A 27,571-nucleotide genomic window follows, 5' to 3' on the forward strand; every position below is an offset into this window, starting at 1 on the left:
GCAGATGTGAGCTGCTAGTTTTTCAAAGTTTAACAGATCTGAATCTAACAAATACTTGCAATGCTGTCTTGTTTGTGGTCCTTTTTTTCCCAGAAATATTTTACTCAGGAGAGTTTTTCCAGCAGCAAGGCGCAGGCTGTTGGGAGATGCTGCCTGGCTGTCCTGCGGTGTCTCCAAGGCCAGCAGGGGTGCAGCAGTAGGATGGCACTGCCCTGCACCAAGCACTGCTGTGCCAGCCTGGGTGTCGATATGCTCTGGGCATTTAACCCCTGCTGTGCCCCCATCAGCCAAAAGTGTGGGTTTCTGGGCAGTGTGAGTGAGGCATTGCCTTCTTATTTCTCCTTTGTACTTTTAGTTGGACACACTGCATGCCACCTCCAGCAGGGGCAGAGAAGCCGAGCTAAGGATGGGCTTTTCCATTCTATTTGGAAATGTGAATTTCAGATTCTATAATTAAAATCACTCAAAATTCAGTGGCTTCAGGTGAGAAAAATGTAAACTACAGGCAGGCTGAGGTGGCTGTATAAACACCACGCTACAACTTTCTTTAAAGCTCCAGAGGGGAAAAATGCAGAGGGGCAGGATCAGATAGGAAGTGCTCTGCGTTTCAGGGGAAGCACCCTCCCAGAGCCCTGCAGCAGCTGCTGCTGTTGTCAAGCTAAATAAAGTTCATATGGGTACGTGTTATTCTATAAATATGAGTTTAATGATGTCTATATAAATCTAATTTGAGCTTTATTTACTTTTTAACTCCACTTCTTCAGCCAAATCAGCAGGGAAGTAAATCTCTGGGCAGTCAGGTGCTGTGCTGCTCCCTTACTGGGGGCTGCTGCCCACTGCCATCTCCAGCTGCCATCACCCCGTGCCCACCTTGCATGCTGCTCCTCCACCTCCCACGCTGTGTTCACAGCTTTAGGTATCCCTGCACTGCATTCCTGAGAAACAGAGCAAAACTGCAGGGAAGCAGCTTCTGTCTGCAAGGGAAACAAAGTGCCCTCTGAGCAAATCGTGGTGCTGGGCGCCCAGGTATCCCTTTGTGCCCCACAGCTGGAGCTGATAGGTCGGACATGGGCATCTTCTGACTGTGAATGAAAAAGCCGAACAAGGCTTAGGCCAACAGACAGAGCAGTGAATAAAGATCTCCTTTGGAGCTGAAGCCTGTTAGTGCTTCGCCAGAACCTTCCCTTGAGGCCACCTGAGTAAACAGATTGGCAGGGCTGGAAAAGCAGCCCTTGTAGAGAGCCAGGATGGGGCAGCAGGGAGGGCAGGGGATAGGGATGGGGGCAGGGGGCTGAAGGCACTGCCCTGAACCATGCACAGCTGCTTCCTGTGCAGAGCTGTGCTGTTGGAGTCCCCTCATGTTTGAGCTGCTCCACAACCAGTTGGTCAGTTTGTGCATAGGTCGTGTAAGGTGTCTGCATGGCCTTACGTGGTCCTGATCCTTTGGGAATCGAGAGGGAGGAAGGCAAAACAAAGCCCTGAGCACGCTTCCTTCTGGCCTTGCACATACACATACCACAGACCAAAATCAGATGTTTTGTTTCTCAGCCTTTAATTTGCCACCACTCCCCAAGCGCAGCACAGAGCGTGTCTGTGCCGGACAGAGCTGTGCTGTTCCCCCAGGCTCTTTCCATGGGTGTTTCCAGGCTCTGTGCTGCCAAACCACATTGCCTGGCAAGCACCAAGAGTGGAACCTGGGCAGGGTGTGGGGAGAGCACAGCCCTGGGCAGGGTGTGGGGAGCACGATGTCCCCAGCTGGGGGCTGCCCAGAGAGCATGCATGCCAATAGAACAAGGGAGAATGCCTTAAACTAAAAGAGGGGAGATTTAGTTCAGATGCCAGAAGGAATTCATCACTAACAAGATGGTGAGGCCCCAGCAGTGCTGCAGAGCTGTGGGTGCCACATCCCTGAGGTGCCCGAGGCTGTGGATGGGCCCTGGGCAGCCTGAGCTTGGGGGAAGCCAGAACGCAGCAGGGTGGGGCTGGGAGAGGGGTCCCATCTAACCCAACCACGCTGTGATGCCACCGTGCAGTTGCTGGCACCAATGCTCTGTGGCTGTCAGTTGGTTTTCTAAGGATGCAGGAAATGAGGCACTGAGCTGCAAAGCAAAGGTTACAGCATGTGGCCTTCCTCACCCCCACAGCAAACAGGCCGGTATCACTCCATGAATATTCAGAGTACAGCTCCAAGCAACCTCAGAAACATTCTTTGTTTCTTGAGAGAGGAAAAGGATATTTGCAGAGCTGCCTTCTGAATACTGTGGCTGATCTTAATTGTTTTCCTTCGCAGCCCATAATGGTGTCCTGTTCCTGCACTCATTACTCAGGCATGACTCTTGCAGATATTAATGGGTATTTTGTTTAAATCCTGAGTGCCAGTGCTGGGCCCGTGCCACGTGGGGAGCAGAGCACACAGGTTGGCAGGGAGCAGCACGGCAGCAATGTAAACCCAGAAGCACTACTATGCATTAACACTGTCCAAATGTTAACCCTCCCCGAAGGATGCAGAGGTGTTACCCTGACATATCCACACTGGGAATGTCCTCCTCTGCGCCCAGCTGTATGACTCCAGAGCACCTCTGTAAGTGTGGGATGGGCTGTGAGCTGAAAGCCACGACTGGAGCAGCAGTCGACGGTCCTTGTGCTGACAGAAGTCACAAACCTGCATGTTGGGCTGAGGTCTCCCTTGTGAACTTCTCTGAAAGCACTGCAAATTTTAGCTCAGGGCTCCGGGGCGGCTGTACACAGAAGTAGCACTGAGGTATGTGCATCTGCTCACAGAGCAGGCTTTAAGGACCTCTCCCTGCAGCTCTCAGCAGCACTGCCTCCTGCTGCCCTTTGCGCTTCGGCTGCTGAACGCAATGCAGAGAGGGGCGGCCATGGGAAGATGCCAAGCTCAGCTGTTGTGGCAGCTCAGCAGAACCCCAGAGCGGTGCTAAATACCAACCTGGGGGGTGATCTGACCCCAGGAGGCCGATTCCTAAGGGGCTGCTGCAGGACCCCAGTGCCCCTCAACACACTGGGAAGAGCCCTTCCATTCTTCAGTGCAAACAAGTTGGAAAAGTTCGACACCCCATGCTTTAAGACAGGTGCTTTTTTTTCCCTCAAAAGAACAAAAGTTTCAAATCTTGGTGTTTACAGCAGAAATCTACCAGCAAGGAAAGAGCATATTCTGCCTTGTTTAGCGTGTGCTAGGATTTACCTGAGCGTTGGGCACAATGTTCCCGGGATGCAGCACTCGAGGCATCGATGCTCAGTGCTCTGCCTGCTGCAGGGTGCTGAGCTACAGTGCCCTGGAGTGCTGTCAGGAGTGCTGAGAGCTGTCCAGGGCAGGAAGCAGAGCAGTTTTGATCCTTTTTCTTAGGACAAACTTCTAAGTATCAACACCTTCTCCAAGATTCAACAACTGACTTTCAACTGATTTCAGTGAAAATGCGATGTTGGCAGAAACATGCCCTCCCTGAGGCCCCTTATCCACCAATTGGTGCCTTAGGAAGGTGCTGTGGTGGTGAGCATTCCTCTGCTTATCCTCTGCAAGGCAGTGAGGGGACAGTTCTGTGCAGTGTGAGGTCAGAGCAGGCACAGGGACGGGCCCTGCTGGCATCCATGTATCTGTCTGTCTGGCACCTCGTCCCCAGGTCCACATCCATCACAGGGTTGGGGTGATCCAGGGATAGAAGCAGGCCCCCACAGTGCCCCAGCCAGCAGGTTGGTGGTCAGTCAGTGCTTTGCAGTGAATGCAATCGGATTTTCACCCCCTACCATCTGTTTTCAATGGGGAAACAATGGGCTGGCAAACAACAGCCCCTTACGGCCAGGATCAAGGGGATAAATCAGAAAACCCAAACCAGCTGCGTTTTGTTGTAGCAGAAGCAATTGCATTGCTTTGGGCCCCTGACAAAATCCGTTTCCAAAGGGTCTGGGCAGCAAGGCCATCCATATTAAATCTGCTTCACACAGAGCCCACTCCCAGCCAGCAGGAAGCAGAAGGGGCTGCAGCTCAGCAGGAGCTCCAGCAGAGCAGGAGATTCGCAGTTGTGCCATCACTGGGGCTGCTGATAGCACTCTGGGCAGAGGTGAAAAGCCTGACTGGGACATGCAGCTCCCACCCGGAGGCAGAGGGCCACAGCAGTGCTTTGTACTGCGCAGCCTCATCCCCTGGGAGGTGACATTGCCCATCGCAGCTCTGGTTCTGGGCAAACAAATGCCAAACAGTTAAGATAAAACCACGGCTGAAGCATTGCAGTGAACTCCCACTATCGTGTTTTCTCAGATGTGCTCTGGAGCCTCCCTAGATTTTTCCTCATTAATCCCCAAACCAAATCCAATTTACTTTGTACGTTCCTGGTGCCTGTGCCAGTCAACGCATCCCTGGTTTCCACCCGCTCTGTGCAGCAGCACGCAGCTCCCATTGGTGCTGAGGCCCAGAGCTCTGGGGGGGGAGCAGGGGCTGGGCTGCGGGTCACCTTCCTTCACAGCGCCCAGAGATCACAGTGCTGCTCTGCAGCAGAGGAGCTCCCTGTGCTCCGTGCTCCGGGTCGATGCCTCCAGCAGCTGAGCTGCTCTGTCTCAAAAATAGATGCAGGAAGCCGAGGGAACTCCGGCCCCCCGAGGCTGCCAAAGGGATTACCGCGATTTTTTGCTGCTCCTTCATGAATATTGCCTCCAATATGGATTCTGTGATGTTTTTCCACTCTCTGGTTTCTCACTATAAATAGAGCAGCGTGCACTGGAGAAGTGTGCTTCCCTCGGCCGGGCCCAGCCCGGGTTCCACCCCATCCCTTGCACCTGGGATGTGCTCCCAAGACCTCCCACCCCAGTGCAGAATGGGGCTGTGCACACGGGGACCGCGAGGCCCCTCTGTGGGCGATGGGCACCGGGTGCCACCACCACCTGCAGGTGCCAGGGGACGTCCCCGTCCCCATCCCCAGCTGCCTGGCCACCAGACATCCCTCTGCACAAGCTGGCAAAGCCACTTCTCACAGCCAAATGAGTCAGATTCATCCGTCAATGTTGAAAATAATTTGGTTTATCTCTTAGGAGTCATTAAAATGTGGGTTTTATTTTGTTTGGGTTGATGTAATCGGGAAATACCTCTAACCCAGAAATATCCCTCTTCATCTGATCTTTCAGAATTACCCTTTTTATTTCCAATTAACTCTTGGCACTGGACATTACACTGTGGGGTTTGGGCCAAAAGCAGATTTGCAGAGCGTGGCTGTGGATGTCAGACAGCGAAGGACACAGCAGCAGGGAGCAGCCCGTCCCAGCCGCAGGAGGGCGAGGGGCAGCGCCGGCACCGCAGGAGGAGCTGGGGCCTGTCTGCCAGGCGGGCACTGCCACGAGGGGAAATGGGCACTGCCACGAGGGGAAATGGGCACTGCCACAAGGGGAAATGGGCACTGCCACGAGGGGAAATGGGCACTGCCACGAGGGGAAATGGCAGCCTGGGGCTTTAGAGCAAAAGCCGCGCAGCTGCCTTCTTGCTATTCTGAGGGCAAAAGAGGTCGGGCCCGGACAGCAGAAGACGCTGCCACCCCGGCATGGCCAGCGGGAATGTTGCTGCAGGAGGGCAGGGAGAGGGGTGACTGACATCAGGGGACGCCGCTGTCCCCGTCCCACAGCGCGGCCCTGAGGAGCCGGGGCAATACTTGGAGCGGGCTGCCCGGCGGTGATGTAACGGAGCCGTCAGAAGGAAGAAGCCAAGTAAGGCAGCGTTTTAGAGAAAATATGTCCTAAAATGGGAGTTGAGCTGATGATTACTGAGAGCAAAACACGGATATGATATTACCATGCTGAGAACCTCAGGCTGCTGGAAAAAGCCTCCAGGATCCGGAAAGGCGAGAGAAAAAACAGGGCAGTTTTCTCCACAAAAGCGAGCTGTGTCAGGAGGTCAGAATGTGAAGAATTTCGGTGCTAAGAGAGATGGACAGATCAATGCACCGCAGATTATTTTTTCCTGGGAAAATATCAATATTTGAAGAGCGTGCTTTTGGCTTTTCAGCTTAAAGCAGCCAACCTGCTCTAGCAGAAGGAAGAAACAGGATTTTATTGGTGCTAGAAGCCAGGAGCTCAGGGGGAACGGAGCGGTGCCCAGCAGGAGGGCAGTGTGCAGCACCCGGGGGGGGAGCAGAGCCCGGGGTGGGGTGGGCGCATCGGTGGCCCTGGGGGACCCGGCAGGCTCTGGGGGCAGGAGGAGCCGGCAGCAGGAGATCCCCATTCCTCTGTCTGTTGCACTTCTGTGCTGCTCCACCACTAGGGTGAAATTGAGCTCAAAGTGCCGCTGCTGCAGCCAGGCCGGTGTATTTGTTGGATGGAATTGCAGTTAGTGGAGATGATTTACTGGCTGCTTTGTCCAAAGATTGAGCTCTTTATAAAACTTCAAAGACTCAGGCATGAGGACAGCAGTGAGAAACCTTAGCCTCGCTGGGCAGAGTTTGTGCCTTCTGCCACACAGCCAGGTTATACGAATGCACCGTGTAAAATAATCGTGCAATAGAAATGAAAGCATTTTAGTAAATCTGCTGTTCTGCCAATGCTACAGTCTGTGTGTACCATGGGAGGCCATGCAAGCAAGGGGGGCTGCAGGGCAGGCAAGTCCATGGAGAAGTAATGGGGATGGAGAAGGACCAGAAACCCCTGTCACGGTGCTGGGAGCAGCTTTAGAATAAAAGGCCTTCCCCTGGCCCTGTAAAACAGCATTACACCTTTCAGCTCCGTCAGCGCCAGAGGAAATAAATGTCTGTCTGTGTTGGAGGATGTGTCCATCTGTCAGCACAGAAATGTCCGTCTGTCCCCATGCTTCCAGGAGTGCCTGGCAGCATCCCCAGCTGCCCTCAGCCACCCCTACAGGCATGCACTGCTGCCGGCACCTGGCACAGCAGCACCAAGACGCCCATCCTCTGTGCTCCTGCCAATGAAAAGCAATGGCAGACCCAGACAGCAGGCCTCTGCCACACTGTGCCAGCACACAGCCCCTGAGCAGGCAAGCACTGCTTTCCCAATGCCCTGAGAGTGAGCTGAACACAGCGAGCTGTGAGCGATGCGCTCCTCGCCCTCCATGAGGAAGCATTCTCTGCTCTACACTTGGATGCTCGGTGTCACTTGCAGGTTCTGTTCCTCGTTCTCATGCAGCACCAATAACAAACACAGCAGTGTGGTTATTAATAACAATCCCACCAGCACTTGCTGCAGGCAGAGCTCTGTTTGCCTTAGCCTGGGCAGAGGCAAGCGCTCACCCCAAGGAATTTTATAGTTTCCTGTGAAAGAAGTTCTGGTAATTCATCAGGCATTAAAAATCCTGCACCAGCCAAGAATGTATTTATTTTTGATCTAAATATAGCCAATGTTCTTCTACTGAAAACATGCCAGGAATGGCCAGGCCTCCATCACAGCATGTGGGAGGCTCACACAGGGCACTGCAGGACCAGGACAGGGGACCGTCAGCACTCCATATGTGCCTTGTGGGGGGTGCTTCCTTCAGGTACACTCATACTGACCTGATTCATACAGGGATCTCCCTCCAGGGCTGCTCCATACAGAGGTGCTCATACAGGGATGCTCTTTACAGAGATGTTCCACATGGGGATGCTCCATCTGATGCTGCTCACGCAGGAGCACTCTCAGAGCGCAGGAGGGCTGACATCGTCTGTGGCTGCTTGTCACTGCCCAGTGCTGCTCTCAAACCCCTTCTCAAGCAGGTAAGCTGGGCACAGCCGCAGCACCCCCGGGTATGGCAATGCAGACAGAGCCAGCTCCTGCCCGAGGTGGCCTCATGGTAGCATCAGGGTGTGGTGTCCTAAGAGGGCACTGTTTGTGCTCCCCACCCTGGCAGCAGAGGATGCAGTTTATCTCATGCTTCAGAAATGACTCCATGAGGATGAAGTGGATTTTGTATTTGTTTCTGAACAACCATTAGCAACTGCTCAGTCCCGAAAGGATCTGGCCCAATGATTATTTAGGCTATTTGGATTGCTTATCCAAACTGTCTGGTCCATCATCATTTGTGAGTCAAAAGAAAAGCACCCACATTTCATCCCCCTTTGCTGTAACGGTGCTGTGTGGTCTTCCGCATCTCTGCACTCCCAGCCCAGCGAGCTGCTTGGCACCTGGGGGCATTGCCATCTACTGATGTGCTCTCTCTTGCTTTTCTTAACAACACACCTTCCAGGTGCACCAAGCAACACCCATTGGTATGCTGATGTTGCAGCAGTTTGGGTCTCTCAATGGTTTTGTTGCCCAGCCACAAGCTGTGAGGTCTCCCCAGGGTGCAGAGCCAGCCTGGCTCACTGCTCCCCCACATGTAGCCCTCCAAGCAAGGCAAGATGAGCTCCTGTGCGCTGCTGTGGAGAAGCACCTGAGCCCTATGGCTGCCCCATGGCTGGAACTGGGGCACAGCACTCTGCAGGGCAGTGCGGCACCGTGGCTGAGCCTGGCTGCCCAGCGCCGTTGTGCCAGGCACATCATGGCTGAGTAACCAGTACAGAACCAGGCATCCAAAATCCCTTTCAAACGTGTGTTGCGATACAAAGGCCATCAGTGCCTGCGCTTTCTTTTGCTGCAGAGCCATCAGCAGCCCCGCAGAGCGGTGCCAGCAGTGCGGAGCCCTCCAGATGTGCTGCATCTGCCACGCTTCCATGCCGACGGCCTGATGTGAGCAGGAGGGCCTATTTGCAGATAACAGCAGCCATACACAAAGCACCGTGTGCACGCTGCTGGTGCACTCGAGCGCCCTTCCAAAACCAGCACACATGCAGCCTGGCAGCCCCCGCATCACACCACCACCGCAGGCACCTCCTGGAGCTGCTGCAAAGCCCTGCACAGGAGTGCAGCCCCCAGCTCTGCCCCTACACCTCCCTGTACACACAGGTGCACTCATCCCCTTTGCACATTAAAAAACTTATTTTTTTCTTTTGGAAACAGCATTGGAAAACACTTCCTTCACAAAGTAATTTCCTACCCACTTACTCTGAAGCGTCAGCCTCTGCTACATGCTTTTCCCCCATCTTTCACATGCTCCTCTCCTCTTTCACCATCCCATTTAAGCTGGCAGAATGGCTCTCTTTTATAAGATTTCCAACCCCCACCATGCTTTCCCATGCCCGCCCAGCCACCATCTCAATGGCAGACACCGGGGCAGTGCTCCCCAGCCACGCACTGACCTGCTCAGGCCTGCCAGCACCGCCCCTGCACAAATCCTTGGCCAGGCTCCATGCAGCATGAGATGGATGCGGAGTCACAGGGGAGGATAGCAGGGTGGTGCAGTTTCTTTTTAAATAGGTGTCTTCCTGCTCCTCTACACATTCTTGAATTTCCCAGGGTCTGTTTGCCTCATCTTCATCTGTGCTGTAAGCACAAGAGCTGCACTGAACCCCAGGCCTGCAGCTCTCCCAGGCTTTGTAAGAGAGATGCTGTAAGGCAGGTGCTGGAAAAAAACAAAGAGAGGGGTGAGGATCCCAACCCCACAGCCACACTGGCAGAAGTAGCCATCAAGGGGTGGTACCAGGTGCTTTAAAATGGAAACCTTCACAACTGGATTTGATCATTGGATAGATTTTAAAATAGATGGTTATAGCTAATGTAGTAACCCATGAAAAGTGATAAATAAAGCAGGAGAAGAACGGCATCAGTTAGAAACTGCAGAGCTGGACTGAGAATGGCTCTGTCAATAGGCATCATTTAATGACGGAGCACAAGAAAGGAAAGCACCCAGTGCAGGAAATCTCTCCCTACAGCCCTGTGCTCAGCAGGGCCGTCCCAGCTCTGAGACACAGGCAGCACTGCCTCACTCCCCTCCCACCTGCTTGGCACCCCATGCTGGGTTCCCCAGGCAGGCACTGGATGCACGCTAACCCTCCTCCTCTCCAAAACCTCTTGGTTGCAGCCAACAGCAAGCTCCAAAATTGAAACAGTGAGGACGATGCCAGCAGAAGGCAGACTGGAGGTGCTGCATAGTGCCAGGGGTCTGGCACAGCAGGACATTCCCTGCACCTGCTTTCCCATGCAGTGAAAAGATGCTCGGGGTGGTGAGCAAGCTGCTTTTGGTGCTGAGAAGTGGAAATTATAGGCTGGAATTGAGCTGGAAGACAGAAATCTGCTGAAGAGCCAGCTTTGACAGACCACGTGGAAAATTAAGCCGTCTCCCTCTAAGTTTATTTTGGTCTTTCAATTTACTCTCATTCTTAATGGGAGCTCTTGTCTTTCCTGTGGGCAAAAAGACGGTATGTTCTAGCTGAAATTCTGCTTTTGTGTTTAATAGGAGCAACAGAGATTGACACATCCTAGCAGGAATCAGATGGAGTGGAATGGTAATGTTTATTCAAAATCAGCTTCTAAGAGAGAAATCATGATATCAGCTAATGATTGTCAGGGTGCCAAAAGGTAAGAGGAGCAATGACAGCCACAGCTACCTGCAGCTTTCAGTACACCCTGGGAAATTATTTCCCTGGTATTTCACTCGGTAATTATGATTGCTTTGTCATTTGCTAAAGATCACCTCTAAATAAATGATGGAATTGGTTACAGTTCCCAGCTTCTCGCTGTGCCTCCTGCCCAAAGCTGACTCATCAATCAGCGTAATTAACTGAATCCCTGCACTGTAGGGGTGGCTGTGGGCTCTGTGCTGGCTCCTATGGGACCAGCACTGGTTCTATGGCCACCACTGGGTGCCAGCTGTGCCAGGGACCCCACAGCTCAAGGCTCATCACCACTTGTCCCAGCAGCACTGCTAGATTGAGAGGTTTCTTGAGGCCTCTCTGCTCACCCCACTGTGTGGACAACTTACAGAAGAAATTGACTTACGATTAAAAGCAGAACAAGCCAACAGTGCTGCTCCTTCTTGCATCGCCATGAGCGATGGCCATTTACGTGGGAGCCCCACATTTCAGAGCTCAGAGGAGATGGGATCTGAAACAGTCACCGAAAAGCGACTCAGGTCCCGCAGGGACTCACAGTGACGATGCACAGCAACACCTCGGTTGCTTCAAACTACGTGGAGTCACTTCAACAAAACAGAAGAGCACCTTCGTTAATCACCACCCGAAGATCATTTCCCACGTCTCTCAAGTTCCCCATTTGGAAAAACAAGACCCTGCAGATCCCCCAATTTAAAGCCCGGCCGCCCCGAGCGCAGCCCGCAGCGGCAGCTCCCGGCCCGGCCCCGCACGGCGCTGCGTGGAGCAACACTGACACCGTGTGCCGCTGCCGGGTTTCCTGCAGTGACCGCTCACAGCACGGCAGCTGATGGCAGAATCCCATCCGTCAGAGAGGAATGCGGGGAAAACAGCGCGCATCGCGACCCGCACCGCCGGGTCAGCCCCTCCAGCCCCTCTCCCCGGGCTCATCCCTCGGAGCCTCCTCCTTCCTCCCAGGAGCCCAAATTCACCTCCCGTGTTTCTTTCTATGAAAACCAGCAGCCGCGTGCTGTGTTGGAAATGCCCCAAATGTAGGCTCCTGTCTTCAGGATTTTGATTCAGCTGGGATGGAGTCGTTTTCCTCCAGCGCCCGCGCGATGCTGTGCTTTTAGGAGCAGTGCTGGTAACACAGCGATGTTCCCAGCTGTCGCTGAGCAGTGCTGCGTGCAGCCAAGGACACTCACTATTTCCCACTGCCCTGCAACGGGGCACAAGGGGCCGGGAGGGATGCAGTGAGGACAGCTGACCCAGCCCAGCCAAAGGGACATTCCGTACTGTACGACATCGTGGGGAAGGAGGGTTTAGAAAGGGGGGATTCTGCTCTCTTCCTCCTGCTGCTCGGGGGGCGGCAAGCTGGGCATCGGTCAGGGGCGGTGAGCGGTTGTGTGCATCACTTGTTACATACATACATATACGTGCTGTCATCACTGTTAACCTTTTCCTTTATCTTAATTAATAGCTTCATCCCAGCCCACAAGTTCTACTTGTTTTTCCCCCCCAATTCTCCACTGGGGGGAGGGTGTTAGTGAGCAGCTGAGTGGTGCTGAGCCACCCACCAGGTTAAACCACAACAGTTGTTATTGCAACTACTGCAGCAAATCCTTCATGTTAATTCCAAGCTGTACTGCACTTCTTCATGTGCTACAAAGAGAACCTGATCACTCATTTGCAATGTGGAAAGGATTAAAAAAAAAAAAAACATTTACAACAAAAGATGGAGATAAGAGCGTAAGTACCAAGTTCCAGTCCAATAGAAATGGCTTAAATGACTGGTTAAAAATACCCCAAATCTTGAGCAAATAAGTCAACAGCACACTTGTTGCTATGGTGGTGGTGTTGGAAATCACAATAGTGCATAAACACGAACACACAGCTCTGCTTTAAAGCAGCAGTAAGACTGAGATGGGCTTTGACCAAAGCTGGGAAGCTCAGCACTCAGGCTGCTGCCCATCAGCTCTTGCTGTGCAGAGGGGATGCACTGAAGCAGCCAGCAGACACACACTGCATGCAGCAGTTGCTCACACCTGATAAACCAATGGATTTAGGATTGAACCTGCAGCCAAAAGTTTGGGAAAGTTCCATCTTTGGTCACCATCAGCCCCTCCCAGCTCCCTACAGCTGGCAATGGCAGCATGCAGTGTCCCCAGCACTGCACTGAATCATTCTTTCTCCATCTTATTATACAAACTTCCTGCAGCCTCATTATTTCTTAAGCTAATCAAAGCTCTTTTCATTCATAAATTAAGGAACCTCCGAACTCAATTACTTTTCAGTAGCATCAGTGACAGCAATATTTCACGGGGCACCACATCATTAGAGATTCTTCAGGCACCATATTAGCATCTAATGAAGAATATACAGTCAAGGGCATAAGCTCACAGCCCCCATCGTGAGAGGTATTTCAATTAAGCAGCATTTTGTTAAATATGAGTCCCACCTTGGACTTGTCTTTGGACCTAAATGCACAGCACCGCCTTCATCTCACTGACCAGATCTCCCCCAGCAGAGTTACAGAGCAGTGGATGCCCACTCTTCTGGGCAGTACGAGCCCAAGGACACCAACACTTGGCTGGAACAAAAGCCCCCCACACACACCAAAGCCCTTCATTTGCTCCAGCCCTGCTGCCTGCCAGCCAACCTGCAGCCACACCGCTGTGCCACCAGCAGCAATTCCCTCACGCCTCTTCTGCCCGTGCAAAGTGCCAGAGCACCACAGGCTGCCTGAGCTCGGAGCAGAGGGATGCACTTCATCCCCGCTTGCCTCTGCCACCACCTGCAGACCTTCACCCCTCCTGTGTCTCCCCACACTGCAGCAGGAGCAGCCCTGGGATGGGACAGATGTGTCCTATGGGATGGCAGCAACCAGGTGTGTGTCCCAGGGAGCTGCCTGGCCCTGACCCACAGGGGATAAGCTTTTCAGTCCTGTTTTATCCCCATAGCTAGGCTTAGCTCTTTTGGATGGGTACCAATCGTTCTTCGTGGCACCTTGCCCACCCAAAGTACACACACACACAAAGTACTTCAAACAGTAAAGCAGCCTTTGCCAAACCAGAGTGCTAATCCTTTATCTGCAGCTATTAATGGTATTCCAAGCAGAAAAACAATGTTCCTGCCAGAACCACAGTTATCTTCTCTTATCATTTAGTGACAAAGGGAAGAAGCAATAACTAAAACAGCACAGCACAAAACAGTTGTTCTAACCAGTAAAAACAACTGTCAGAACGGGCGCTCCCAGCAGAAGCCCACCCGAAAGCAGGACGGGGCTCTGGCTGCTGCCCCTGCCCAGCAGCAGCACCCGGCTGACACCGCGGGGCCCATCGTAGCAACAGTGCTGCACACGTGTGCTGGGTGGGTCTGCTGCACAGCACAGCTCACTGCCGCTGGGCACAGCTGGGCTCGGCGCTCGGCAGCAGTGCGGCTCTGCAGGGGTGGCTGTGGGGACACGGGGTGCTGGGGAGCAGCGGGAGATTTGGGCACGCACAGCAGATGCGATCTCCTGGGAGTTTTAAACTGCATGAAAACGCCAATCAGGTTCATTAGCAACTTCCACGCTTCGTTTAAGGTGCATGCAGGGAGGTTCTGGTGTGGCTGCTGAAGGGCCCAGCAAAGGGAGATCACCTTGGGCTGCATACAGAAGATACAGCTCATCACTTATGTAAGTAACAAAACTCACACTACTTTATTTAAACAATTAAAAAAAAAAAAGAAAAGAGCAACACCAACAGCAGCGGGTTGGGTGTGCGTGGACACTGGCCGACCCACACAGGGCCTGCAGCAGAGATCAGACTCCGAGCGGCACCAGCAGCCCAGCGCCGCGCCGCCACCACCGCAACACCCGCCAGGAGCGGCTGTGGCGCCAAATGCGGCCGCCTGGGGGCGCTGCGAGGCCGCCGTCTGCGCTGCGAGGGAAACCACCGCAGAACGCAGAGCGGTTCTGAAATCCCAGAAGTCCCAGTCCCACAGTTTCAATTCCATCCAGGTATGGATTTAGGGAAACCTCTCCCAAAATCGATGTCTGCCCCCCTCCCCCCGCCCGCCGTTGCAGCACATCTCACTGCCGGGGCTCTGGGCCCACCCTGTCCTCCTCTCCTGTTGCTTTAGCTCACCCACCAAGATTTGTCCTCTTTTAAAGAGCACCTGACCACCACCTGCATGTGAGGCACAGCCACCAGCACCCCCAGCACCAGCACTCTGTGGGCACAGCACAGGGAGCACCAGGTGCCTCGCAGCCCCTGCCCAAATGGGACTGCTTCGATCCACCACAAATATCTCAACTCCAAAGCCTTCATCTGCACTGATCCAACCCCTCTGGAGCCAGCTGGGTCCTGGTCCAAGGCCAGGCCCATTTTGGCTCAGGGCCGCATATTTCTTGTGCGAGTATTGCTATGGAGAGACGGTTTCAGGACGCAACTCCTCATCTTCCTACACTCTAATGTAGAAGAAATTAAGCTGACTGACTCCTGTCAATGAGTATTCTGTTGCTGCAGCAGTTATAGAAGTAGTAACCCCCCAAGTACAGTGCTTCACACTTGCTCCTTCAGAAGCATGGAAGCCCCACAGGACTGGCCTGGCAATCCCCCCAGGGGGCAGGGGTGCTCAGCAGCAGACAAGGAGCAGCCAGCTCTGCTGCACAGCCAGCACCAGCCCACCCACCGACCCTGCTCTGTCTTTCCTCACTCCTGAATTTCTTCACCTTGTGGATTCCAGGACATGGTTAGTGGACGTGGAGGGGTTGAACTGGCAGTTGGACTGAGTGATCTCAGCGGTTTCTTCCAACATTCATGATTCTGTGATTCTACCCACGCCATGCCAGCAGCCTTCCCATTCCTGTCACTAGTCCTGATGCAGCTGCTACTCAAAGCCCTTTCCCTGCTGCCTGCAGGGATGCTTGAAGCACTCCAGCAGAAGCAGCAGGCGATGTGCATGCAGGGCACGTTAGATCCATCATGCACCACGCACCCTGCCCAGCCCATGCCATGCACCCCAACATGATGCCAGCTGGAGCCACGCTGGGGATGCACAGGGACTTGCTGCAAGGCGGCAGGGCTGCAGCCCAGCCCCAAAGGTGCCAACCGCCCTCACTTCTCCAGGCTTCGGTCCAAATTTGATAGCTCAGCAGCATTGAAAGTGATGCCAACAACATAGATTGACCCAAAAAAGAACAACATTTGGCCCGAGTCCCTCCAATATTTGTTTTTACTATAAAAGGAATCAGACTGTAGATTTGGTTGCACAAGTAACTGGGAAATCAGATTGTTGTGTTTTCAAATGCTCTTTCCTGCTTTTGACAGCTCAAATTCTTTTTAAACTTCACCTCAGACTTCTTGAGCCGTTCCATTTCCAGACCTGCAGCTGTACTATTTTGAGTCCTATCAAGTGCAATCTCACTAGCAGGCACTGCTCATCACAGAGCAGCTCCAGCCAATGGCCTCCTCAAGGCCTCGTCAGGGAATGCAATGCATTGGTCCTCCACATGTTCAGATCCTCTGGGCTGACACTGTTGTCATTTCACAGATGTTCTACATATAATTCCTTCCAAAGGACAAAAAGCAAAGCTGCAGGGGCAGCAACAGCAAATACAGTAAAACCTGCCCACAGCAGGTGCACAAGCAGACAAAGCATCTCTTTGCGTGTTAATCCTCAAAACACCCACAGAACAGCACTGAAATAAAATCAAGCTGAAAAATTAAACTGGCATTTTTGATTGCACCGCCCAGGTGGAAGAAGGGCATCTGCAACCGTTGGCTTCACAAGACCCCATGGCTGTGGCACAGCACCAGGCAGCTCTGCCATGCTTTGCCTGCTGCTTCCATCAGGGATGTGCAACTTTCCCCTTCCCACATCCGAGCAGTGATGCTAAATGGTGGCAGATATCAGTCTTCGTGGTGATACAGCTTTCTCATGAAATTCCTTTTCTTATTACAAAAACAAGAATAACATTTATCCAATCACACGGCTATCAGAGTATCTATTTTTCTGGCACTCTGGTGCTGCTTTCCCCTCAAAGAGAGAGCATTTTCATGAAATACCAGCGAGTCTCGGGCATGACTTTAGAGAGCACCAGAAATGGTGTGTGGAAGGAGAAGAGCAGCATCGCTTTCTTCCACATATGGATACCGGTTCCAGTGAGGGATTTATACACACAAAACTCATCCCTTTTGATTCTGACATGCCAGACCCACCAGCCCAGAAGAGCCCTGCCCATTAGTGCATCCCATGGCTCAGTTCTCCATTAGCTCAGGGACAAAGGGCCACCCCAATCCCCAGGAACACTGAGGGCTCGCATGCTGCAGGGGGCTCAGCACCACACAGCTCTTAGCCCACATCTCCCACAAGCAGCAGACTCTCTCCCATCCCAGCGGCGATGGCACAGCTCCCATTTGTCCCAAGAGCACAGAGCTCATTCAAGAAACCTTAAATTCATGCACAAATACCATTCAACACCACCCAAGGAACCGCTGCGATTTGAGCAAGGGCACACTGCCACAGCCACCACGATTTACAGCGTATGGTGGGGGAAGCCTATGAATATTAATTCAGTCAATTCTGCTGTCATAAATAGTCCTGGGCAGACAACACCCATAAAAATGCAAATGGCTTGGGGTAGCTCCTGCAAAACTGCAGCACGAAGCACAGCCTGCTCATGGACCACCAGTGCAGGCCAGGGCACGGCATGGCACAGCAGTTGGTGCTTGGATACAAACAGACAAGGAGAAAGCTCCATTTTTGCAGCCTTCACTGTCTTGCCTTGAAGCCAAAGTGTTCCTATGAATAGAGCACAGCTAGGCTTGCAGAGCAGCTATCCATCACAGAAACATGAAAAAGAGCCACAGGCACCTGCGCACAGCGAGGTGCTGCGAGGCAATGTGTGACACTGTGGTTCTCCATTTAAAGACTTGACACGTCTTTAACTTTACTGCTTTTCTTGAGCAGACACTGGCAAAGTCACCTGGTTTCTATGCGTTCCAGATGGCCCCGTGTGCCCTGCCTGCCCCAAAACACCACACACTGGGTACCAGGTCCTGGCCGTGCTCCAGCGGACATGAGAGCATCTACATTCCTACAGAGTTACAGTGCTTCCTCCAAAGGCCAAATCTGTACTGACATCCAAAGTAAACAAATCCTGCACCACAGTCCTTAAAACAACTCCTTATCATGCATAGTGCGAATAACAAAATGTCACAATATTTGCTCAAGGCACATGGGTTGTTTTCAGTAACTGAGGTTTAGCAGAAAAAATACAGAGGTAACGGTTCCTCTGGGTGTGATCTGGCACCTCCCCAGGGATCGGGGCCTTCATTGGTGCTGCTCCCTGCAAGGAGCAGCTGGAGCTCGGCAGACCTGGCTGCAATGCAGGTCTCCACGTGCTGCAGTGATGTGGAAGTGAGGTGTAGGAGGGCAGCAGCATGCTGTCAGCTCCAGGAAGCCCCACTGTTCTGCAGCAGCCCCTGCCGTGCCCCCAGCTCTGTGCAGCATCAACAGCAGCCATGGGCACTGCAGGGCCTGAGGTGATGGGCTGGGGAGAAAGCACTCGTGGTGCTGTCTGTTATCGAGGGCAGGAATTGGAGCATAGCTGACACCTGGCTCTAGCAATAACCAAGTCTCATTGCTGCTCCAAAACCCATCTTCCCGGGCAGTAAATCAGGCTGAAAACCATATATTGAAGCATCGAAAAAAGCACAGCTCTCAGCAGGGTGAGGTGTACGCCTGATCTGCTGCAGCACCCAACTTCCACAGCACAGCACAAAGTGCTGAGCTTTAAATTCCAAGCAGCAACAGCACCTCCAGCTCGCTCAGGAACTGCCCCTGCCCCCCACCCTCAGCTGGGTCCTCACAGGAGCCCCCACAGAGCGAGGTCTCTGCCACATGTAGCAGATTTTAAAGGCTGGGTGATGGCACTGCTGCACAGATCTGGGCACAGTTTGCACCTATGCTCAGTCTGGGCAGTGCCCTCTGAGCTGCTTAGATGACACTGTGCACAGAGCATCCCGAGGCAGCGGGCAGCACTTCCCATGGGGCCACAGCTGCCATGGCCTTAGCACTGCATTCAGCAGTGCACTCAGTGGGGACACAGATCCTTCCAAGACTGACAGCACTCCTTCTAGCTTACAACCACCCCACTCAGTGTAGCATCCACCCAGGTCCTGCTGGAGCCGCAGGAGCCCCAGACGTCCACCAGCCTCGGCTTTACCGCTGCTATTTTGGGGGGAAGCAGCCAGCACCCAGCTGGGCACCTGGGGCCATCACAATATTTAGCTTCTGGGCAACTGCTGCGGGGCAGAGCTACAATAGGTCAGGAGCAGAGGGAAGAGCAGCTGAAGCTTTTCACATGCAAAGCTCCTGGTGCTAGAAATAGGCCTCTATATTCTGCTCTGTTATTAAGGGCCTAACCTCCCTCCCAGGGCTGGAAAGGGCAATTTGATTTGTGTGCACCAGGAGCCTTCTGGGCATGCCACAGTATCGATCAGCTCCGCAAGCAGCGCTCCGCACATCTCTGCAATGACATCACCCAAAAAGCAGCATCTTCTCTTATTTATGAGGGGTAACATGCCTTGCTTTTCAGGTTTGCATTTTATTTTTGGCTGCCTTGTACAAACACTTCACACAGTGTTTTACTCAAAGCTCAGATTACCCTAGCTGCCTTCAGAGAAGGGCTGGGCTCCTGGCACCATCCTTGGGCCACAAATCTCTGCACATCGCACTACCAGCACATAGGCAAAAGAACCCCACACATCCTACTGGGCTGGAAGGGAATTGTCAGACACTCCTACAGGGGTAGGAGTGCTTCCCAGGTGCTAAGGGGGATCATGTGCTTGCCAGACAGCTTTAGCTGCCAAGTTTCTGACAGCCTTCACCACAGTGTGATGCAAAACTCCCACCTGAGCAGTGACCACAATCATCCAAGCGCTGGCACTGTCCCTCCTCACTACCTGAGCCCAGATTCACAGATTGCAGCAGTTCATCTCTGCTGAAAGGGAAAGCATTATTCTATGGCTGCATGGGTTTTGATTTAAGGAAAAAAAGCTAATCAAGCCTCATTCACCAGAATAAATAGCCAGTGGTGAGATAGGACCCCAGTTCTCATCAGCAGCACATGAACTGGTTAAATCTGATTACAGGAGCACCCAATTGGCTATGACAAGTGATAAATCAAGAGAAGGTCTCACTAGATAAGGAAAAGCCAAACAAGGCTATTTTAAAATGAAAACCCAGAAGAATTTAGAGTACTGGAGAGAGAGAGATAAGGACTGCGACTGAGAGGAGCTGAGCACACAGGCAGAGTAGGGCAGAGGCTGCTATACGGCAGCTCCCTGTGCCGGCAGCAAGCGAGGGCTGCCCTTGAAGCAGGCTCAGCACCACTCAGCAGTGCTGGGAGCAGCTCAGCCTGAGACCCTCTGCTCTCCCAGCACAGCCCCCAGACCCTGAGGCTCACCAACCCTGCAGCACCAGCCAGGTCCCCACAGCCGAGGACACTGAAGGAGCACTGTGTTGCTGAGGCACCCTGACTGCTCCAGAACCTGATTCACTTCATTATTCCTTTCCAACTTGAAATAGGACATTTATTCAACATTTAAAACACAGCTTTGCCTACGGCCATAAGGGTGTGATTAGGAAGTAGGACACAGCTAGAAGCCGTGGGCTCAGTTTGTGCCTGCTGAGCTGCTATGGCACAAGAAATGCAGCTGTACGTGTTTCCTATGATGCCCATTGCATCGGGCCGATCAAACCCAGCACTACATGCAGTACCTGGGTGCCCACGTCCCACATCCACACGGTGCCCTCACAGCCACTGGGTGCACTGTCACACCGCCAGCACTGAGCTGCTCCAGCTGCAGCCCCGTGAGAGCCAGGACATCTGAACCAAAGGAATCTTATAACCGCTCAAACGAAGGAGAATTGCTGACTGCGGGCCATTTCCCTGCTCTGTGCTGAGGCTCCCACAGCTGTCCCTCTGCTCCTGGCACCTTGGCACACAGCACCCACTGCTGTGTGAGAAGTTTGAGCTCCCACCTGAGCATCTGTAACACAGGCAGGAATGGAGAATGACTTGGATATTGAATCCATGCCCTCATGGGTGTACAAACACCGCAGGTTTTGCTCTCCTTTAAAGGGCAATCTGCTTTGGTTTGAAACTAACTAAGGATAAATGAATGTTTTTCTGTACTTCCACCTCAAAATTTAATTTTAATTGATATTGCACATGACAGAGCTACTACTCAAACTTTTGTTCAGGAGCCACTTATTTTGGCCGTGCCATTAAGCCCCCAGTGCGGCCCCAATGCTCCTGGCACCGGGTCTGAGCAGCAAAATCCAACCCAGCCCCACCAGATGCCACACACTGAGCTCCCACCTGCAGCAGGGAGGGGGCCCAAAGGAGCTCACAGGAGGGAGACATGAAAAGGAGCCTTTGTTTTGCTTTTTTAGAAAAGATGCAAGTAGAGCTCTGCTCCAAGCACTGCAAGCACCAGGCCCTTATGCTCCATCCCATCTGGCAACAGCTTCCCCTCAATTGCAACAGCCCTGTTCATTTCTGCCCCAGACACAGACCGAGCTGGGCATTGGTCCTTCCCCCACCCTGCCCCAGCCCTGATTTCCAGCACCGCTTTGCACTGCTGCTCCCCCACCCCCAGTACTGTGTGCTCTCAGGGCACAGCACAGCACAAGCTCCCTTTTTTGCCATGCTGCTCACCAACACTGTCATCTATTTCTTTCCATAGAGCTTTGATTTCTCTGGACTTCATTTTCGCTTTATTCCTCTCTGCTCTAGATAAATCTACTCCACTGGCCGGGCCTGAGCAGCAGGTTATTTTGCTGACCTATGAGAAGGCTTCTGAATTCACAGCGGGGTCCCTGCAGCTCACAGGCCAGCTCGGAACTTGATAATCACTTAAGGAAAAGAAACTCCCTCCTCGAGACCACGTATGGCCAACCCGGGGGGGGGGCAATTGGAGTTTGATTTCTGCAGAGAGAAGCCTGTCAGGTTTCTAGCAAACATCCCAAAGGAAAAGTTAGAACTTCGGTGTGACCTGAGTGCAGCACAGCAGCATTCTGCATCAGCCCCTTCCTCCAGCAAGGCAGGCAGGCATCGAACGCATTATTGCCTACACGTGGCACTTCAGCTCCTGGTTGCTGCTAATTGCTAACAAACCAGCATTATTTTCCACCCACTGCCAGCTGTGCATCAGACTTGGGTGGTGGCCCACTTGCACTGATAGCACCCCGACCTATTTATATCCCCACAAGCAGCTCCCAGCACCACCTCAGGCAGCTGCTGGCTGCACACTGACAGCCCAGCTCTCATGTTCCTCCTCCCACACCCTGGACACCGGATCCGCATGCCTGCAGCACCCAGCTGCAGCCCAAAGGCAGAGCATGACGCACACCACAGGGCATGGGGCTGCACCCAGCTCTGCAGGCCCCACACAACCCCACTGCAGCAGCCCTGCACTGGCGGGTGGGCAATAGCGTGGGGCAGAGCAGAGCAGATCCAGCTCCCCACCACACAGCAGCTGCTCTCCTAAATCCAGCACTGGGCCCCGGCCAAGCAGCATTGCTTCTCCATGAGATGGCTGTCACACGCCTTGCTCCCAGAGCCCCACACACACCAGCACTGTGTGCTTTGCTTGTCTCACAGCAGCACCCATCACTGTCCATCTCCATGTTTAGCCTTGGTGAAAGCTCAGCTCGAATGCCCATTAGCAGGACGTGGCTATTGAAGCCCGCCCCAGTGCAGCAGCCAGGGCTGCCATCTGCCCAACACTCCCCACTCATTCACCTCACAGCGCTTGTCCCGTCCCTATCAGTGCCACTTACCCTCACACAACCTCACGGGCTTGCATGGTTATTTCCCACCCATTTTGCTCCTGTCTCATAGAATGCTTTTGGTTGGAAGGGACCTTTAAGATCACCTCATTCCAACCCCCGGCTATAGGCAGGGATACCTCCTCTAGACCAGGTTGCTCAGTCTCATCCTGCCTCGCCTTGAGTGCTGCCAGGGAGGGGCATCCACAACCTCTCCATGCAAGCTGCTCCAGAGACTCACCCACACAACGTGTGCTGAGGACATCTCCTACAAACTAAAGCTGCTGTGGTGTAGCCAAGGATGTGTCAGCCCCCAGAGCCCCCTCAGGCCACGGGGTCCCTCCAGCACAGCCCCTTTAAGGGCACCGATGCGGCACGACATTAATTTTAGCCTGGAGCACAGCCAGGGCGTGGGGCAGCTGCTCAGCTCTCCCAGCCTGCCCTCTGCACTGCCCCAGCACTGCAGCCCAGCAGCACCAGAGACATGGCTGAGGAACAGAGAGAGCTGGAGGAGAGGATCATCATCAAGGACCAGCACACCAAGGAGATCGACCTGGTGAACAGAGATCCAAAGCGGATCAACGAAGACGTTGTAAAGGTAAGGAATTCCTGAGCGCTGCTTTTAGGAGACTAGCTCCCTTCCCACTGCACGGAGTGTAAGCAGCCAGGGCTTCATCACTGCCACGAGGGCCAGGGGCTGCACTGCAGGTGGTGGGGGGAGGAGAACAGCCACAGCCTCTGGCCCCACAGTGCACGTGGCCCCCTTGATGCTGTAGTTCTATTCCTTGAATGCCCTGCCCATCTCCACGGGCCTGAAAACATATGGGGCTGCCCTCACTGCTCACAGCAGTGAGAAGCCAAAAATAAAATGGGGTCAGCCCATACCACTGCTTGAAAGGGAACCTTTGAAAAAAGTTGAGAAGAAGTTGCTAATGTTCAAGGCTCAGCAGTCCGAGCAGCAGAGCACTGAGATAAGCACTGCCCTGTTTGCAAGAAGACCGTTTTCCCTGCATGCCAGCATAGGGTGCAGCAACCCACCTCTATTTTTGATCAAAAGGAGCACGTCTCTGAAAAGGGGAGAGGAGAAAGAGAAAAGGAAAAGGAAAGCCGCTTCCTAAGCGCTGACCACTGAAACTTGTCTGCTCTGTCAGTCGTGTAATGGGATTTGTTAGACTCATACTGGGGTAAGGTTGGCCCAAAGTAGGGCAGGAAGAGAAGGATGAGTTTTATTAAAGCTACTTGGAGATCAAAGCAAATGGCACACCAGGAGGGATGGCACAGCCCAAGCTGCTCACAAAACTTCTGAGCAAGTTGTGACCTTGATGGCACCAGTGAAAATCATTTGTGTGCTGAAACACTTTGTATTCCAGCTGAAACCCCCGGCAGTGCCCAGGGGGGCTGCGCAGTGACAGCCATAGGTGGGCACTCTGCAGGGGTGAGGTGTGCCTGCAGGCCCTGATCACTGCCCACCTCTGTGCAGCAGAGCTGCTGGGGATAAGGGCCAGCTGTGGGAAGGGGATGCAGTGCAGAGCAGCACCCAGTGCCTGCAACAAGGCCCTCTCCCCAACCACAGGCCATTCCCATCCCCTTTTTCTACTCAAGCTCAAACACCCTGCAGAGGATTTTCCAGCCCACCAACTCATGTAATTACACTACTTCCTCTGCTTTCAAAGCATTTGATGAAGCCACCTCGCATTCTTCCAGCCCCAAAAATAGACCAGACGATAAGCTGGGCAGGGAAAGGCACAGCCACAGCCCCAGCACTGCTGTCTTCTGGAACAGCACGGGCAGCCAATGCCTCTCCACAGTGGGCAGCAGCACACCAGGAAACGCCCTGGGCAAACATCAGAGCCGTGCAGGGAGAGGCAGCAGCCACACAGGCAGGAGGGCACTCACCTGCAGGCAGCAGATTCCTGTCACACACGCGGCGGCAGCAGCACGTGGCAAAGCTCTGAAGCCTTCAGCCTCCTCCCAGCCGTGGCACACGATGTGCAGGTGGTGCTTGGGGGCACTCACTGAAGGCTGTGAGGCAGAGCCCAGCTCAGGATTCAGCCTGTGTCCTATCTCTCCTCGATAGTCCCTTCTGACACATAAGAAGCAAAAGGAAGAGAGAAGGACAGACTCCTTCTTATAGCCTGCTGCTGCCCTCCCTAATTATCCCCTGATTAGCTGGCCAGGCAGCTGGAACCTGTTTGGATCTCAGCTGGGCAGGGTTTGGAGGGGATTGGGGCTGCTCACCTGTGCCCACCCGCACCCACCCACAGGGCTGTTCTTTCCCAGCCCGTGTCAATGCCTGTCCTGGTGCCTGACGCCAGCCCCAGGAAATTAAAGGCGATGCGGAATGATCTTATGATCAAAGAGCTTCCAAAAACAGAAGAGATGTTGCAGTTGGACATAAATGCATAAGCAGACATGTCAGCCTATCCAGGGAAAGGTGTTTTTTCTGAAGAAAATTGGCTTGGTTCATGCATTCCCTAAAAATGGCTTCCAACGCAGCGAGGTCTGTGCATGATTTGGAGGCTCTTAGGAATATTTGCAATGCAGAGATGCTCCCAATGGCTGCGTATAGCAATGATATTCCTGCAAGGACACGGCCAGGCTGATCCCTCCTTCTTCAGCAGAATGCAAACAGGCAGAACTGGGTATCTCGCTTCCAGATGTATAATAAGAAAATCATGGATCAGGAGGACTGTGGGGTTTTACTAGCACAAACACCTCCTGTGTGTGGGTAGCCTATGTCCTTGGATGCTAAAAAAGCATAGGAATGGGCTCTGGCTTCCTTAAGTATGGCTGTGCCCATCCCTGCCTGTGGCCATGTCCTGTCCTGTGGGCACGGTGCACTGCTGGGCACGAGGCCCCTCCAGCCTGGGCACGGTGTCTGCCCACCCTGTGATGGAACCACTCCCTCCCCCCGAGCTGTCCCCGCACACAGCAGCTCCTGCACCTTGCCCTGTGCCGACGCTCCCTCCCTCCATCCCGTGCCAGGTGGATTTCGAGGATGTGATAGCTGAGCCCGTGGGGACGTACAGCTTTGACGGTGTCTGGAAAAGCAGCTACACCACCTTCACCGTCAGCAAGTATTGGTGCTACCGGCTGCTCTCGGCCGTGCTGGGCATCCCCCTGGCCGTGGTCTGGGGCTTCCTCTTCGCCCTCATCTCCTTCTGCCACATCTGGGCGGTGGTGCCCTGCATCAAGAGCTACCTGATCGAGATCCAGTGCGTCAGCCGCATCTACTCCCTCTGCATCCACACCTTCTGCGACCCGCTCTTTGAGGCGCTCTCCAAGATCTGCAGTAACGTCAGGGTTGTGCTGCGGAAGGAAACCTAAATCCCAGGGGCACCACAACCGCCGCGCTGTGCCGGTCCCCGAGCAGCCACAGTGCCCGTTGGGTCTCTGCTGCCGCGCCGGGGCTCTGGCACAGCTGTCCTTGGGATGCCAAGGACACAGAGGCACCTGTGTGCTCTACTGGTGCTGCCCCGAGCGCTGTGCTGAACCAGGGCCCGGGAGGTCTCTTTGTTCAGATATTATTCTCAATTTCTTCTTCCCTCAGCTCCTAACAAGTATTTGAGGCCAAAGTCCCTCCCGGTGCGATGCCACGGAGAGAGGCACAGTTTGCATGGTGCTCCTCTGCTGCGGGGTCGTGGAGCTCTGCTGCCCTCAGCAACGTAGCACTGATGCTGCACAGCACTGCGCCTCGGGGCGGCTGCAGTTACATGTAATAAAGGATATTTGAATGTTTGTAGGAAAAAAAAGTTTCTGAAAACACTTCATCACAGGTATTTTTTTAAAGGTTTTGTTGGAATAAAAATCATTTAAAACCATGTTGGAATTATATTCTTTTTAGTGTTGCCATTGTTCTACTTGTTCCCACCCCGAGCTGAATCCCAGCCCAGCTCCCACCACCTGCCGTCCCCCAAAGCCCCACAAGCAGCTCACGCCGCCCTGCTGCAGTGCCTCTGATTCCCTTTGGCCCTTTGAGGCCATGGTTGGTGTCTTCCTGTGGCGACAAATCCCTGGACCCCACGCCACCATGCCCCATTGCCGGGGGAAAGATGATGAACATAGGGGGAAAAACGGCGTGCTTTGGGAACGCCTTAAACCAGTCTGGTGGAAGGTGCTGAGATGGGCTGTGTGTGCTGTCAGCTCACTTGAAGCTCCTGGAAAAACATGGAGAGGAACGCCACAGCATGGCAGGTAACAATGTATGTGTTGGTGACAGTGAAAAAAGAAACGGGCACAGATTTCAGTGCACTTTTCGTACCCACTCCCAACACTAAGGCTGAGCCCTGCTGCACCTATGGGGTTGCAGGCAGTGAGGAGAGCAGCACGGGGCCCCCCTCAGCACTGCCTCTTGCAGCACATGGAACACTGCACACAGCACTCAGCACACTGCCCTGTGCTCAGCAGCACCTTCACACCATGTGAAATGCATCACAACCATCCATGGCCTCCGTCCTTTGGCACAGTGCTCCTCCTGCACCTCCCCTCCATCAAGACACAGTCAGAAAGTTTTATTTACAGGTATTCCTTAACAATTAAAAAACCCATGCCGTGAGCATGACTTTGTGCGTTACAAAGCAAGAAGGTTGCATTGGTGGAAAAGATCAAACGCTATCAGCTGCAAACCAGAATAAGTGCGTGGCCTCGGGTGACCAGATGGCAGCTCCTCAACCCCACGGAGCCCCAGTGCAACCCAGATGCCTTGGGAGAAGCCTGGAGCACGCTCAGCAGATGCATTGTTGCACAGATCCCCAATCCCATGCTGGCATTACTCCTGCCAGCCCGCGGTGCCCACCCTCAGCCCCGTCCCAGATGAGCTCCATGCAGGAGGCAGGAGGGGCTCCGATGACGGTCCGTGCATTAAAGCCACCGGTGGGGACGGGCTCAGGTGCTGCTCAGCCCTGCACAGCGCTGAGCACGAGTTCTCCTCGCCGCTGCCCGCGTCTCCCGCACGCACGTCTGTACACCCATTTATTTACACTGCCCTCCCCTCCCGCAGTCCCAGCGTTTCCCAGCACTCGGCCCGGTGCCCTCACGTGGCGGGCGGCTGCGCCAGGCTGCGCTGACTGCTGCTGCGGCAGCTGAGCACGAAGGAGGACGAGTGGCTCTTCTTGCCCACGCTCAGCTCGCAGGCCGGCCGAGCCTTCAGGTACCGCGCGGAGCAGCAGAGGAAGCGCCGCATCAGGTCGTGGAACAGGTGCCCGGTGTACAGCATGTAGATCCAGGGGTTGCAGCAGCTGTTGAGGCTGGCCAGCAGCATGGCGATGATGAAGGGGGAGGCTGCAAGGCAGAGAGCGCGTCAGGGTGCGGGAGGCGAGGATTTCCCCTGTGGGCCCTGGGCGCCCGCGCCGCCGCAG

At 53.8% G+C, this 27,571-nt stretch overlaps 1 protein-coding gene and 1 long non-coding RNA gene across 2 annotated transcripts; one reads left to right on the forward strand and one right to left on the reverse strand.

The window, feature by feature from the left end:
- Window positions 1-81: 81 nt before the first annotated feature.
- On the reverse strand, window positions 82-25,193 carry LOC109369986. Its single transcript, XR_002119725.2, has 3 exons — window positions 24,111-25,193; window positions 9,162-9,424; window positions 82-8,647 (listed from the first exon to the last, which is right to left on the reverse strand). It is a non-coding gene; the product is annotated as an uncharacterized LOC109369986 (long non-coding RNA).
- On the forward strand, window positions 22,219-26,026 carry CAV3 (caveolin 3). Its single transcript, XM_003210208.4, has 2 exons — window positions 22,219-22,812; window positions 25,200-26,026. The coding sequence occupies exons 1-2, from the start codon at window positions 22,699-22,701 to the stop codon at window positions 25,539-25,541; spliced, it is 456 nt and encodes a 151-aa protein (XP_003210256.2). The 5' UTR covers window positions 22,219-22,698; the 3' UTR covers window positions 25,542-26,026.
- The last annotated feature ends 1,545 nt before the right edge of the window (window positions 26,027-27,571 follow it).

The sequence above is a fragment of the Meleagris gallopavo genome, chromosome 14 (genome assembly GCF_000146605.3).
Source record: "Meleagris gallopavo isolate NT-WF06-2002-E0010 breed Aviagen turkey brand Nicholas breeding stock chromosome 14, Turkey_5.1, whole genome shotgun sequence".
In the NCBI taxonomy this organism is placed as follows: Eukaryota; Metazoa; Chordata; class Aves; order Galliformes; family Phasianidae; genus Meleagris; species Meleagris gallopavo.